General features: G+C 45.8%; 1 protein-coding gene across 1 annotated transcript in view; it reads left to right on the top strand.

Annotated features, from left to right (window-relative positions):
- The window catches only part of iqgap1 (IQ motif containing GTPase activating protein 1), a 42,849-nt gene that overhangs the window by 23,723 nt on the left and 4,034 nt on the right, over window positions 1–15,092 (top strand). The window contains exons 7-31 of the mRNA XM_085350232.1: window positions 111–224; window positions 725–903; window positions 1,204–1,291; window positions 1,379–1,536; window positions 1,617–1,701; window positions 1,773–1,936; window positions 2,732–2,892; window positions 2,998–3,122; window positions 4,100–4,263; window positions 7,581–7,671; window positions 7,744–7,911; window positions 8,566–8,708; window positions 8,792–8,962; window positions 9,059–9,142; window positions 9,223–9,294; window positions 9,581–9,650; window positions 9,729–10,093; window positions 10,335–10,498; window positions 10,581–10,805; window positions 10,959–11,099; window positions 11,182–11,266; window positions 12,196–12,428; window positions 12,541–12,673; window positions 12,821–12,923; window positions 14,914–15,049. Coding sequence (XP_085206358.1) covers window positions 111–224; window positions 725–903; window positions 1,204–1,291; window positions 1,379–1,536; window positions 1,617–1,701; window positions 1,773–1,936; window positions 2,732–2,892; window positions 2,998–3,122; window positions 4,100–4,263; window positions 7,581–7,671; window positions 7,744–7,911; window positions 8,566–8,708; window positions 8,792–8,962; window positions 9,059–9,142; window positions 9,223–9,294; window positions 9,581–9,650; window positions 9,729–10,093; window positions 10,335–10,498; window positions 10,581–10,805; window positions 10,959–11,099; window positions 11,182–11,266; window positions 12,196–12,428; window positions 12,541–12,673; window positions 12,821–12,923; window positions 14,914–15,049 — 3,622 coding nt within the window. The remainder of the gene's footprint in view (window positions 1–110; window positions 225–724; window positions 904–1,203; window positions 1,292–1,378; window positions 1,537–1,616; window positions 1,702–1,772; window positions 1,937–2,731; window positions 2,893–2,997; window positions 3,123–4,099; window positions 4,264–7,580; window positions 7,672–7,743; window positions 7,912–8,565; window positions 8,709–8,791; window positions 8,963–9,058; window positions 9,143–9,222; window positions 9,295–9,580; window positions 9,651–9,728; window positions 10,094–10,334; window positions 10,499–10,580; window positions 10,806–10,958; window positions 11,100–11,181; window positions 11,267–12,195; window positions 12,429–12,540; window positions 12,674–12,820; window positions 12,924–14,913; window positions 15,050–15,092) is intronic.

The following is a 15,092-nucleotide window of genomic DNA, read 5'->3' as shown; positions in this document are numbered from 1 at the left end:
GAGCCAGGAACAGTCTGTCTCTGCCCCCCCAACCCTACTCCTTTCTCTCTTTTTCCCTCTCCGCTGCGATCCGTGGATCTGTTCCATCTGCTCTGTCTTCTCTCTCCCAGAGGAGGAGATCAACAACATGAAGAGCGAGCTGGAAAAGTATGGAATCCAGATGCCCGCCTTCAGCAAGATTGGTGGGATCCTGGCCAATGAGCTCTCAGTGGATGAAGCGGCATGTAAGCAGGGGCTCGGGTGTCGCTGGGAGGGGGCGGGCTCTCAGAGCTTCTAATAAATGCTTTAATGAAACGGATGCATTTCTTCCCATCCGTCTCAGGATTATTCCAACTCAGGAATTTAGGACGTTTGATTGTTGATTAAGTAAGAAACCGTCGGCCTGCCTTTGTTTACTTCAGTCCAGTCCAAAGCCAACCTGACATCACTGCGTCAGACGGCATCTCTACAGCCACAGACAATCAGAAACAAACACGTCACGTTTGTGAATTCTTCCAATAAATGATTTCTTAAATGGAGACGTGATCGATAAAGATCTGTTGATGAGTGACGTCTTTACTGTGTCGTATATAACACCAGTTGAAAAGTGACTTCATTTAGTCAGCTGTGGCTCAAAGGACACAATTTTAACAGCCTGGTAAGGCAGCGATGTTACAATCCCACGTTTCAAAGTTTTTCCACAAAAACTAACAAAGTAAACGGTGTGACTGCTTCTCCTCCTCAGTGCACGCTGCTGTGATTGCCATAAATGAGGCCATTGACCAGGGCGTACCAGAGGGCACGCTGGCCGCTATGCAAAACCCCAACGCCATGCTGGTCAAACTGGATCCCAGCTGTGCTCAGCAGTACCACGACACGTTGTACCAGGCCAAAGGGAAGAAGGTGGCCAACTCACGCAAGCGGGTAACTGGATTTACCGTCCACTGCTTTCATAGCAGCCTGAGGCACATTATTTTATAATTAAAGATGAAGGGAGCTCATAGCAGTCGCGTCTGCTTTTTGATTAGAAAATAATTGAAGGTTCAGCCTGAAGATGGAAGAAAATGTTGGCATTAGTCTGCGATGTGCTGAGAATGGCTAAAACGAAGCACTGCCATACTGATGCACTTTGAATGCATGGCCCAAACATCCCTTTAAGCGCACAAACATCTTATTCTAGTATCATGCAGTGCAAACGTGTAACGTGCTGCTCTGCTCTCACAGCAAATGGAGAACGCCGAGGCAGAGAGGGACATCTACGATGAGCTTCTTACCCAGGCAGAAATCCAAGGCAATGTCAATAAGGTCAACGGTAAGCTACATCAGTACACACACACACTCTGTGGTATTTACTGGATTCTGTGGTGCACTCGTGGAAATGCCGACCTCTCTCCAACAGTGAACAATGCTTTGAGTGAAGCTGAACAGGCCTTGCTGAGTGGAGATGAGGATAAGTTGTATGAGGCGCTGAAGGCCATGGGCATTCAGAACCTGCAGCCCCAGAACAAAGCCTGGTACCTGAAACAGCTGCAGGGTGACCGAGAGAACAAAGAGCAGGTGGGGTCAACAGTCTAACAGCCACCACTGTAGCAAGCCTGCGTCCCTCTTTCCACATTAACCTGGTTTCTCCTTCTTAGACGTCTCCAGGAGAAGCCCTGACTAAGGACGAGCTGCAGTGCGGCGTGGACGTGGCCAACGGGATAGCAGAGAGCTACCTAAAGAGTACGACTGTAACAACTGTGTTATAAAAAAGTTATCTATGCGTTTGTAACTCGGTTCCTGTCTCTGTGCAGTGCTGAAAGCAGTGGAACGGATCAATAATGCAATCAGAGAAGGTGTGCCAGAAAAGACGGTGGAGGAGCTCATGAACCCTGACGCACAGCTGCCTGAGGTCTACCCGAGCGCTGCAGACCTCTACCAGAGAGAGCTAGCCAGCCTGCAGCAGCAGAGCCAAGAGGTACCCGGACCCAAAGCTCAGTGCATAATGTGAACGCTCACTGACACAGTTCTCAGCAGAGAAACGTGTTCGTGTGGCTTTAATGCCAATTACAGCAGCAGCTGACAGTCTTCCAGTTTATATCACAACAGGTGCTCTATTGGGATCCAGCCTGCTCTGATGATAGCACAGTTTATTTTATTTTTCACTGAGACGTACACAAAACAGAAAGGACACTAAAGTCTGCACAGACCGAGGTAGGAAGTACTCCTAACCCAAGTTCTCATCTATGTGAGAATATACTTTTTTTTTTTCCCCCAAAAAGTTTTTTCGTGTGTTTTCCACGACAGACATCAGAATCCGTCTTTTGTAGCACAGCATGTGCTCACCGTGATGGCAGCCATTGGGTTGTGAACTTGTCGTTGCCGTGTCTCCTTTGGCGCCAATCGTGACCTCATTGTGTGAGAGCGTCAACCACTAACCTATTAGCTAATGCTAGCAAGCCTGGTTAGCAAGCATAAAATGTGCAGGTGCAGTGTTGTCGTATCAAACTCACCGTACCAGTTTCTGTAACTAAGAAAGATTTTATTTATTTCCACATGGAATACTTTGGTCCTGTTTTCCATGCTCCATGTTTGAATTCCCATTTCCTACCCGAGCATGGAGCCATGCTTGGTGTATATTTATTATATACTGGACTGGAAGCGGTGTGTATCTTACGACCTCCTTCATGACCGAGTAAACAGTGTAGTTGATTATTTTAGTAGCAATAATGGTAGTTTTACATATGAAGCGCTTTATGTTTCTGTCCCGCAGGGTAACCTTACCCACCCCGAGCTGCTCGTTGCCGTGGAGATGCTGTCATCGGTGGTGCTAATGAACGAGGCGCTGGACGTCGGAGACCGAGGGGCTCTCTGGAAACAACTGTCCAGCACCGTAACTGGACTCAGCAATGTTGAGGATGAGTACGCTCAGAGGTGAGCGCCTACGCCTGGCGTCATCAACACGTCCTTTGTCAAGTCTTGAGTGTTTCTGCGTGAACAAAAGCAGACGTGCAAACTCTTTACCCCTGTGCTCCTCAGATACATGGATGAACTGATGCGTCTCAAAGCAGCAGCCAGAGAGGAAGGGTCCGACTATCTGACCTGGAACGACATTCAGGCCTGCATCGACCAGGTCAACCTGGCTGTGCAGGAGGAGCATGAACGTAAGAGGCCACACGATCGCATCCATTCACGTCTTTGTCAGAAACTTGTGGCTGCTCGCTTGTTCACAGGTGTCTCACCTGGTAGATCGGTGTGTTTGCTGATCTCGTGTGTCCTCCCAGGATCAAACCACCACACCATGGAGCCACGATATTTCAGCAAAGTTTGAGATGATGTTCCTGATGCCATCCAAAAAATGCTGAACATCCTTCTGTTTTAAGGAGTTTCTGTCATTGATGACAGTCTTCCTAATTAAAAGTGTGATTTAGTGCCACGGTCTCAGACGTGCTCGTGCAGCAAACATAAACGCGTGGCGCTGCTAGATCATCGGTTTGACACTTTGATATAAAGTTTTTAAACCAACATCACCGTGGATGGCTCCACTGAACTGCCAATTATTGTACTTCCTCAAATGGCAGTCTAACAAACGCAGCCACGCCCCATAAACTCGCTGGTTAAAATGCTGCAGCTACATAAACATGAAAAGCTTTGTTCCAATTTCCCATCCATGGTAACAATACAACATATAGAGCCAGGTCAGGTAGAGCGAGCTGGAAACTTGGCGCTCGCGTCTCTCACCCCGTGTCATCACTTCTGCTCCCTCCCCGTAGTTATAAAAAAATAGATGGCTATGGACTCGAGACACCAGTCCACAAACAAATGAACAGAGTTTCTGGGTAAAACACAAACATACCCATGAATAGAACAGAATGATCTAAGCTCTGATCCATAAAATGTTTTCTTATTTGTTGTATGATATGTTCAAGTTTAAGAACATTTCAGCACCTTTATTAGTTATATTCCTTAGCTTTAGTTTAGTTATAGTGCACCTTTTTGTTAAATACTGCCACATCTTGAATTATCATTCAAGATGTGGCAGTATTTAACAAAAAGGTGCTTTTCCGTTGTCGTCCTATGAGAATCACACGTTTACAGACAGCCCAACACTTTCTGTGTGTGTCTGCTTCTGCATTTGTAGGAATTGCTGCCATTGGGTTGATCAATGAAGCCCTGGATGAGGGAGATCCTACGAAGACGCTGTCCATGCTGCAGAGCCCGTCAGCCAAGCTCACAGACGTGGACCCGTCGATTGCTCAGCACTACCATGACAAACTGCTGGAGGCCCGCAGGGAGAAGGCTCATGTAAGGACCTCATGTTCCTGATTTCTGCTGCGCAAAACTGAATAACGTGTTCGGCTGCATCTGCTAAGCATGGGCTGTGGATGGCAATTACTGCGTCACTCAGCCTCTATTTGCTTTTTGTGTGTATTCCTGTGAACATTATGCAAACAGGCTACAGTTTTAACTGCAGCTTAGACAGTTACAGCTTGGTTTTGGTTTTCTTTGACGTGACATGCGACGCATGTAGAAGACTTTAATCAACTTACTGACTTGTTTATATGAACTTAGTGCAATGTTGAGTCTTATTCAGATGGGATGGACTTGCTACTCTTGGGTCGACTAATGATCCTGGGCTATGCGAGGAGTGTTTGATTGTTCACACATCGTACTGTGTCACTAAAACACAGCTGTTGCAAATATTGCATGATTTAGTGTGTGTGTGTGTGTGTGGGGGGGGGTGCACAAGAAGCTCACCAGGTGTCGTTCATGTGACTCTGTCCTCGGAGCGGTGCTTGATTCGAGTGGACGCTGATGTCATGTGTACCATCCCCCCTTACTTCCTGTCACACGTCTGTGTGGGACGTGTGCGCTTGTCTCCTTGCTCTCACTCTTTCCTGAGGCCTGACACGTCGTTTCTGTTGCTCCTCTTTGGTTGATCATTGATGGAGAGGCACCCGTGCTCTCTTTGACTCATTTGCCTGTGTTATCGTTACTGGATGGATGATGAGTCTGTGGAGGTTCTTGTGTGTTTGTGCGCGCTTGTGGTGAGGCAGTCAGTTTGCATATGATGTCACAGAACACTTGTGCTGTTTTCCTGTTGAAGCTGAAGCTCAGCTGCAGGAGCTGGTTAGAGCTTTACTGCCGTGCACAAAGGAAGTCCGCACTGACCAAAGGTCCCCTCCAGATTTCTCGAGCGTGGACTCGGTGCATTGCTTTTAGAAAGTAGTCTGTTTTTGCTCCAGCATAAACACTGATAAGGGAAATGTTCTTATCAAGTCACTGCCCACATTGTTTTCAAAGTCAACATCATCAGGTTCATCTAAAATCTGTAAAAACATCATATGGGAACTCACTTTGAGTACAGTCACCAGAAAAAGAGAAGCTGGGGAGGAAAAAAACCTGGATGGGAAAAGCAGCCAGCTATTTTCCTGCTGATTTCACAGGCATAGGAAATAACAAGCCAGTCTCAGTCGTTTGCTTCCATAAAAGGGCAGAAAGTTGACCGCTGCATTACAGACCCGCGGGCACTCTGACCGTGCTCGTCGTGTCAGCGGGCGAGTGCGGCTGATTGAAGTAACGAGCTGAAGACAGGAAGCGGTTAAAGCTTCCTGTTGGGTTTCAAAGGGTCGAAGTCAATGAGGTATTTCCCCGCCGCTGATGTCTCCAAGGGGCAGGGAATAGTGGGAATGTAAGGTGGCTGTTTCCAAGTAACGTGAGGTCAGGGCTTGCTTTGTTTTTTGCTGGATGTTGAGTTTGCGACTAGCTTCTTAGTGTCGCTCCTTTAACTCTGCAGAACAGTTAGTGAGAAGATATTTGGGCAGAAGCTGGCGTCTGTTGTGGGCAGAGGGCTGTGCCTAGATAAACAGCAGGAAGTCCTGCCCAGACTCCACTGACTAACAAGCTAAATATTCTCTCCTCATCCTCTTCATGTGATTGTAGCTGCAGTGTTTACAGTGTGCAGACTGTACTGTAGTTCTGCATGTGTGTGTTTCTCACGAGAGAGATTCATGTTTTCTAAGTATAGAAGAAAAGTCTAGATGGATGAATTATGGCCTCCCCCCCACCACCCCCCAGCTTTCACTTCCTCCCTTTCCACAGTGGGCTTGTATTGTGTGACAAACTTCATAAAGCTTTCACCCAAGTCCTCCTCCTCCACCCGCTGCCCACTCTGCCACCACACCCTGTCCTGCTAACTGCAGTGACTCATCGCCTGCAATCACCAGTTACAGCGCCAAAATGCAAACACACAAACAGTCATCGGCACCATCCCAGCTACGACTTTATTTATTATAACGACGGGGCTGGTTCGACTCCACACATGTGCGTGCTGCACAAGATGCGGGACCAGATTTTATCCGCCCTCTTCTTTCACACCTCCTGTTAATGCGTGGCACTAAATGTGAAGAGGCGGGGCGCACCAAGGAGGTGGGGGTGTTGTTGCCAAATGAGCTGCCTGCTCTCACCAGGCTCTGAAAAGCAGCGGGAACAAGCAGCAGCCAGCTCCTGCACTCTTTATACAGAGGCAGAGAGCGCCATCTGGATGCTGCTGTTTGCCACTGCATCTCATAACATTGTAGAAGTCGAGGTCTTGGAGTGGTTTGTATGGTGAACAAATGGCATGCTGGGCTACAGCTGTGAATGATTGCACTATGCAAATGTTCCATAAAGTAAAAATATGCACGGCAGGAGTTACATAAGATAAAAATATCACAGATAAATGACAGCGGCTTTCTGGGATTAACAAAGCATCTCTACAAAATCTGCTGTTCAGCTGTTGTGAAAATAATCTGTTTTTCTGAAAATGTATCTTTTAAATGCAATATTTAACCATTTTTGTGTCTCATTTAACTCTCAACATGCTGATATATGAAGGCAATTCTTTTCTGGTTGAGCAAAACCTACAAAGGGGCCGTAGTGTACTTTATTTTTTGTCATGTATGCTGGATTAGAATATTTCATATAATCAGGTCAGCATATAATAATAATAATAATAATAATAATAATAATAATAATAATAATAATAATAATAATAATACATTTTATTTAAATAGCGCCTTTCAAAGCACCCAAGGACACTGTACAACAGATAAAGACTGGAAATATACACAATGATAAAAATAGAAGATAAAAGTTAAAACATACAGAAATTTAAGAATAGGCAATTTTAAACAGATGAGTTTTAAGGGTGGACTTAAAAAGAGAGAATGAACTAATATTTCTGAGGTCCGGGGGTAGGGAATTCCAAAGTCGAGGGGCAGAGCAGCTAAAGGCCCTCCCTCCCATTGTGATCAGACGAGCAGAGGGAACAGAGAGAGAAAGAGAAGATGAAGATCTGAGGCAGCGGGATGGGAGCTTCATCTGTAATAATATGTAGAATAAATCCCTGTGAGCCAAAAGCTCAGGCTTTTTTTGTATTCTTGGCTCTTTGTCATGTCATAGATCGGGGATGTCCCTAATATGGTCATCATCTCAGATCCAAGCATGCACTTCCTGCTGTTAGCACTCTTCATCCTTATGTTGTGAGCAGCTCAGAGAGAGGTGACGGGAGCTCAAAGTGGCGTGTTTATGATTGGATTTGCTGTGTTTGTCTCAAAACATATTTTCATGTGTTCATCCAGGAGACACAGGATCCTTCTGCTGTGCTGTGGCTGGATGAGATCCAGGATGCCATTCTGAAAGCCAACCAGGACACAAAAGAGGCTTTGCAGTGTAAGAATACGTACATTTATGCCACACTTGTCTTCAGTAGTCTAGAGAGAACTAAAGCCTATCTATCTGCAGTCTCTCAGGCCATCCAGGCTGTTAACGAGGCGGTGGACAGCGGAGATGCAGCTCAGACGTTGGCCGCTCTGCGTGGTCCTGGAGCAGGACTGTATGGCGTCACGTCCGAGTGTGCGCAGACCTATCAGGACGACCTGGCCAAGATCAAACAGGAGAAAAAGAAGGAAGGTGAGGAGCCTGAGACGGATTAGTGATGTGGCGTTTTGATGAAACTCGCAACACTTGAAATAAGTAACACAGACTGTATATAAACGATGGAGACACCGCGATGTGCATAGTGAGGTCTTAGCGTTAGGAGGGTGGAGTACAAAGCCATCAGCTGCACAGGTGCACAGACTTACCTGCTGATTATTTCTAAGACACAAATATAGTGATAGAATTACTGATGGGGAGGTGGGTATTACTTTATCAGTGCCCTTAATATCTATTAAATATCTATTAAAAGGGGAACATCGACTTCGGGCTCAAGTGACTGTTAGAGGACCTGCAGCTTTCTGCACGAGCATTTCGTGTGGCTTTTCATGAACTCACGACTCTTTCTGTCTGTGTCAGAACCATGTAGAAATGGTTTGTTCCAGTCAGGCAATTGAATTTTTGCAAGGAAACACAAAAACCAAAAGAAGTGACTTTAGTGTCTGCTTTATGCTCGCAAAAAACACAAACCTGTTGGCCTTCATGTAAAATGCATACAGTTGAAGGCTCAGGCTGCCATAAGAAATGTGTTAGGGCTAATAAATAAAGTGCTAGCACATTACTACACTTCACAGCACAACTACGAGAGGAAACTTGCTTTTATCTTGCTTCCGTCCATCCTGTGTCTAGGTGATAATGGCAGTGAGTGGGTGAAACACTGGGTCAAGGGAGGACACAACTACTACTACAACCTGCAAACCAAGGAGGGCACCTGGGTGGAGCCAGAGAACTTCATTCAGAACAACACTCAGCTCAACAAGGAGGACATCCAGGTCGGCGTCTCTCCCAGGGAAGCTCTGCGGGTTCCCGGCTGTTTAACACACCTTTTAACTCTTTATTTTCTTCTGCCTGTCAGGGCGTGGTCTCTGGGGTAACCACGGCCTACAATCGAGAGCAGCTGTGGCTGGCCAATGAAACTCTAATAACCAAGTTACAAGCCCGCTGCCGTGGCTATCTGGTCCGAAAAGGCCAAAAGGAGAGGATGGAGTTCCTGAAATCCCAAGACCCTGCTGTTACCTGTATACAGGTGATATAGCCATGTTTACTGCCATCACGTTTGTGTGTAGATGGAAAGATGAGCCTGATGGAAGAAGTCATCATTTTTGGTCTCACTCGTTCTCAGGCTCACTGGAAAGGCTGCAAACAGAGGAAGGCGTTCAAAGACCGTAAGGAGTACCTGAAAGACCACACTGCTGAGGCCGTCAAGGTAAGCTTAGTGTGCGGCTCCATTCGTCTGCGTGTGATTAAATACGTGTGAAACTAACACATTCCTTTTATCTCTCTCAGATCCAGTCCATGGTTCGGATGCATCAAGCTCGTAAGAAGTATAAGGATCGTCTGAAGTACTTTGAAGATCACGTTAGTATTATTTGTTTCAGCCTCTGTCGTTTCAAATGAGCTGCCGCGGGACGCTCGAGAGAAGTCATTGTTCATCCTCTGCCACAATTTACATTGACGTAAACAAATTACTTGTTATTTAATGAAAGCTTTTTTACCGGGATATAAATCTCCTCTGACATTTCCTCTGGCTCCTGTGGCGTTCCAGGCGGTGGCTCATTTAGCACTTTGACACATGTGACCCTCTGCGGGTCCCTTTGGAGCTGTTTGTAATGAGCACCTTTGATCAAGCGGTTGTCACTTACAGATCAATGATGTGGTGAAGATTCAGGCTTTCATCAGAGCCAACAAGGCCAGGGACGACTACAAGACTTTGAGTAAGCAGGACCTGGGCTGTCAAACCAACTTTTCACGATTTAGGGGGGCCACCTGACATGTTCCTTATTTGTCTCCAGTCAGCGCTGACAATCCTCCGATGGGGGTGGTGAGGAAGTTCGTCCACCTGCTGGACCACAGCGACCAGGACTTCCAGGAGGAGTTGGAACTGATGCGGCTCCGTGAGGAGGTGGTCACCAACATCCGTTCCAACCAGCAGCTGGAGAACGACCTGAACCTGATGGACATCAAGATCGGCCTGCTGGTGAAGAACAAGATCACGTTGCAGGAGGTGGTGTCCCACAGTAAAAAGCTGACCAAGAAGAACAAGGGCCAGCTGTCGGACATGATGATGATGACCAAGCAGAAGGGAGGCCTGAAGGCTCTAAGCAAGGAAAAGCGGCTTAAACTGGAAGCCTACCAGTACCTCTTCTACCTGTTACAGGTAAGAACCCAGGACATCGCTGCACTTTGTTGTCTTTGCTACAGGACACTGATGCACAGAGGGAGGAGAAGTTTCCACCAGTTTGACTTCTCAGAGTCGCTTCTTTAGATGAATGAGAGTAATGTAAACAGATCTGACATTTTTCCTGTAAAGATACAAAGCACTGAGCATCACAGTATCCTCACAGCGTGTTACCGTGGATACATACTGTAAGGTTGTTAAATTTTCTGCGTCCTTTCAGACCAACCCCACGTATCTCGCCAAGCTGATCTTCCAGATGCCACAGAATAAATCCACCAAGTTCATGGACTCTGTAATCTTCACTCTGTATAACTATGCATCAAACCAGAGAGAGGAGTACCTGCTACTCAAGCTCTTCAAGACCGCCCTGCAGGAGGAGATCAAGTGAGAAGCCCGATGACCTTTCTAATTCACAAAGAAATGTCTTAAATTCAATAAAAGACTTGTCATCAACAACTGTGTGCAGGTCAAAAGTGGACCAAATGAAGGAGATCGTCACTGGAAATCCTACCGTAATCAAGATGGTAGTGAGCTTCCACAGAGGTGCACGGGGGCAGAATGCACTGCGGCAGATCCTGGCGCCAGTTGTCAAGGAGATCATGGATGACAAAACGCTAAACATCAAGACCGACCCAGTGGACATCTACAAGGGCTGGGTGAACCAGATGGAGTCTCAGACTGGAGAGGCCAGGTGAGGTGGAGGTGTCCTCCAGCATCTTGTTCTCCGAAAACTCAGAGACACCACCTGGAGCGGCACAATAACAAGATTTTAAAGAACACTACCTTGCACATATAGGTACATTAACCTTATTCTATGTATCCTCCCTCATACTGTTGTTTACAGTAAGCTGCCTTATGACGTCACTCCGGAGCAGGCCATGAGCCACGAGGAGGTGAGGACCAGACTGGAAGCCTCCATCAAGAACATGAAGACAATCACTGACAAATTCCTGTCTGCCATAATCGTCTCTGTGGAAAAGATTCCGTACGTTGCTCCCAACATCGCTTTTTTTTTCTTCAGTGCCCACCTCTGGCTTGTGTCACAGCATCTGTGTGTTTTATTTCAGATACGGGATGCGGTTCATCTCCAAAGTGCTGAAGGACACTCTGCATGAGAAGTTCCCAGATGCTACGGAGGATGAGCTGCTCAAGGTTTGCATCAGTCATTTGCAAGCTTAATGCTCTTGTTTATCCATGAGGGGCAGCCAATCAGGAGAAGGTTATCTCACACGGTGGGAGGAGCAGCTTAAATGTTGTGTTTCAGACAGGACGAAGCATGTTAGCACTATGCTAACACCCAGCAGGTGTTATTTTGAAGTGTGAATCATGCAGACTACTTTAGTCGTGTTCAAGAACATCGGCATGTCTGTGCCTGTGCCGACTGTGCCTGTGTAAAACTGACAGTGCTACTGACACAGAGATGTGTGGCCCTAAGAGCATTACATGTTCAACCATGCTACACAGAAAGCACTCTGCATACAGCTCACTCTTTCACACTCTGACCTTTGACCTGGATCTTTCATAAGCCTCTCTTCTCCAGCCTTCTTCATCAATCATTTGCTTCGCTCTACTTTCACTGTTTGTTTCACACTCTTTCCTTTTTTTCCCCTCCGTACTCTGCTGTTGCTCTTCTCTCCCCGCCTCACCAACCAGCTCCATCCTTCCTTTCCATGTTACGGCTGACTGCTGACGCAAAGGTGAGCCATGCCACTCTTCTGGCTCTCCTTCTCTTACTGCTCCACTTGTTCCTTACACTTTTAAGCGCTCTTCTGCATGACACACTAGCACTTATCCTGGGAGTCTGTTCATTACCCTCATGACTAATGATCCTAAAGTAGAGGGGTTCCAACCATAACAGCATATACAGTCTTGGGTTAAGGCCTCCTTTCTATATAATTAACATTAAATCCGATGAAGTCATACCTGTTGATACCTGTTGTTGCTCAGTTAGTGTTTTCCAGTCTGAGGTTTTAGATCCCAAACTTTCTTTGTCTAATAGTTTTCTTCATAATAGAGACAAAGCTTTGAAATGCTGCTGATTTTTCTGGTGGTGATCATTAAGTTTACTTTGAAACTTTCAGATTGTGGGCAACCTTTTGTATTACCGCTACATGAACCCGGCCATCGTGGCTCCCGATGCCTTTGACATCATCGAGATGTCTGCTGGTGGTCAGCTGACCACCGAGCAGCGACGGAACCTGGGCTCTGTGGCCAAGATGCTGCAGCACGCTGCGTCCAACAAGATGTTCCTGGGAGATAACGCCCACCTCAATCCCATCAACGAATACCTTAGCACCTCCTACCAGAAGTTCAGGTCTGATACGATTATGAATGTGTGCACGTAGAACAGCTAAATAACAACCAAAACTGTTACTTTGTTACCGTTTCTGTTCCCCGTGACATTCTCCTCCTGTCTTCTGTCACAGGCGCTTCTTTCTGGCAGCGTGCGACGTCCCATCGCTCGAAGACAAGTTCAACGTGGATCAATACTCAGACTTGGTCACAGTCACCAAACCTGTCATCTACATCTCCATCGGAGAGATTATTAACACTCACACAGTGAGTTTGACTCACCTCATTCATCCATTTATCTCTCACTGACTGAGACTGAGGTGCCAAAGCGCTTGCTTTAAGGTGGTCTTGAAAAGTTTTGCCTGTACAGTACGAACACTGATCGGGTACTTGTACTTGAACTTGTATCCTTAGCTGCTGCTGGACCATCAGGATGCCATCGCCCCAGAGCACAATGACCCCATCCATGAGCTGCTTGAGGACCTAGGCGAGGTTCCCACTGTGGAGTCCCTCATTGGTGAGCTTTGTCGTTTTTTTTGTAATATTTAGGAATTAACAGTAATAAGACAAAACAAAATGAACAAAACCACTGGAAGTGGCAAACTGCTATATATGTATATTAGGGGTGCAACTATACTCGTATCGATATTGAACCGTTCGATACAGTGCTTTCGGTTCGGTACGCATATGTATCGAACAATACAACATTTTTAATTTATTTGATCAACTTTTCTTCTGACGATGCTGTCTGTGTTGAGCGCTCAGTGGATCTGCATTCGACTACTCCGCCTAGGCTGCACTCTCGAGTGCAGATCCACTGAGCGCAGCGCAAGCTAGCGAGACAGAAGTTAAGCTCTCCTTGCAACATGGCAAATTGAACCTGCCCCACCCTCATTCAGATCTGGCGTTTGGAACTATTTTGGTTTTCATGTGACGTATGACCCTGAAGGTAAGCGAGTCATGGACAAAAGTAAAACAGTATGTTGGATGTGCCACGCAATGCTCAATTACATGGGTGGGAACTACTGCGTTAGCGCAGTTTGCTTGTTAACGTGTTGACGCCGTCCAGCCCCACGCACAGGGCAATCCGCGGTAGCTCGTTAACGGAGATTTGCCACGTTATGGCGTTAACGTCATTTCAACGAGATTAACGCTGACAGCACTAGTGGGAACACAACGAATATGACTGCACATTTACGCCGACATCATCCTAGTGCAAAGACAAAAACAACAAGCATGCTACAAACTTTACCCGAGTCATTTAGACAGCCGTTAGCACAGGATTCTCCTTATGGGGACCTGATATGTTTAATATGCTGCTGAGAATATAGCCCAGAAGAAGCGTATAGTATAGCTTTTATATTGGAAAGAGCCATTTCTCTGTAATAAACTCTCTTTTCCAAAGATGAGTGATTTCTCGATCAGATTTATTATTTTATCCCTTTGTTGTTTCAGCAACATTAAATTTAAAAACTGTACGTTTGAGTTAAAATATATATTTATAATTTTAATAAATGACAAATTAAAAAGGCATGAACATTTTTTTTGTATCAAAAAAATATCGAACCGTGACACCAAAGTATCGAACCGAACCGTGAATTTTGTGTATCGTTGCACCCCTAATATATATATAATATAATATAATATAACATAATATAATGTATATAACTGGTGAATAGCAAATATTTAAATGAACAACAAAAAAAACTTGTTTTTACAGACTAAGGTTCATTAATGTTTGCTCATTCTTATCGTGGGCTGTAAGCTTGATGCCAAACACACCACATGCCTCTGTACAATAGGTACACCTATGGTATGTTTTTATTATTTAACATGAATTGCATATGCTCACATTAACTAGCTATAGTGTGTTAGTGTGAGGTGTGCATTCACACTCTGGGTGGCAAAGCAGACAGGCTGATTGATCTTCAAAGGACGATCACAGGGAGGGTGCAATCACAAGAACGAGTATGTGAGGTTAGCTATAAGGTTGTAGCACTTAGGTTTAGAGAGTGCTTCATGGAAAGAAATTTAAAGACATTTGTAGAAATATAAAACATCCAAGAAACGGCTGAAAACTTCCAAATCATTTCAAATCTATAAGAAACCCCTGGGTTGCAAAACCCTGTGAAACATATTTGTGACTAAGAGGAAGCGTCTGTCTGGGTCAAGCTTTCAAGGCCAACTAAATGTTTCAGTTTACAGGACCTTAAATGTTGGTAGAGTGGAATCGATCCCTAAATGACTTCAAATGTGTTGCTGAGCGTGGCTGCACCGTAAAACGTAACCACAGAACATTTTCCTCCAATGTTCTGTGGTTTTCATTTTGGTTTTCATATCCTGGCTTTTGGACTTCCTCTGGCCTAAAATATGCTGGCAGGGAACGTTTGTGTGAAAACAACAGGTCTGTCTGAAACGGTGGCTGTCTAAACCCTGCCTCCACTCTGCAGGTCACGGGTCAGGAACTCGTCAGTAGTTTACGATGCCTTGTTTTCTGTTGCACTCAGGTGAAAATCCTCTCCCCGCTGACGACCCCAACAAAGAGCTGATGGGCAAAACCGAAGTGTCGCTCACTCTCACGAATAAATTCGATGTCCCCGGTGAGGCCAACGCTGAGATGGACGCAAAGACGCTCCTGCTAAAGTGAGTTCAGACCGCAGAGTCCAAGTCAGCAGCTTGCTGTTTG

The sequence above is a fragment of the Diplotaxodon limnothrissa genome, linkage group LG1 (genome assembly GCF_057381915.1).
Source record: "Diplotaxodon limnothrissa isolate DT_005_m linkage group LG1, D_limnothrissa_male_GT1.1, whole genome shotgun sequence".
NCBI lineage: Eukaryota > Metazoa > Chordata > Actinopteri > Cichliformes > Cichlidae > Diplotaxodon > Diplotaxodon limnothrissa.
The sequence above is the reverse complement of the archived record's forward strand: the minus strand, read 5'-3'. Positions and strand labels throughout refer to the sequence as shown.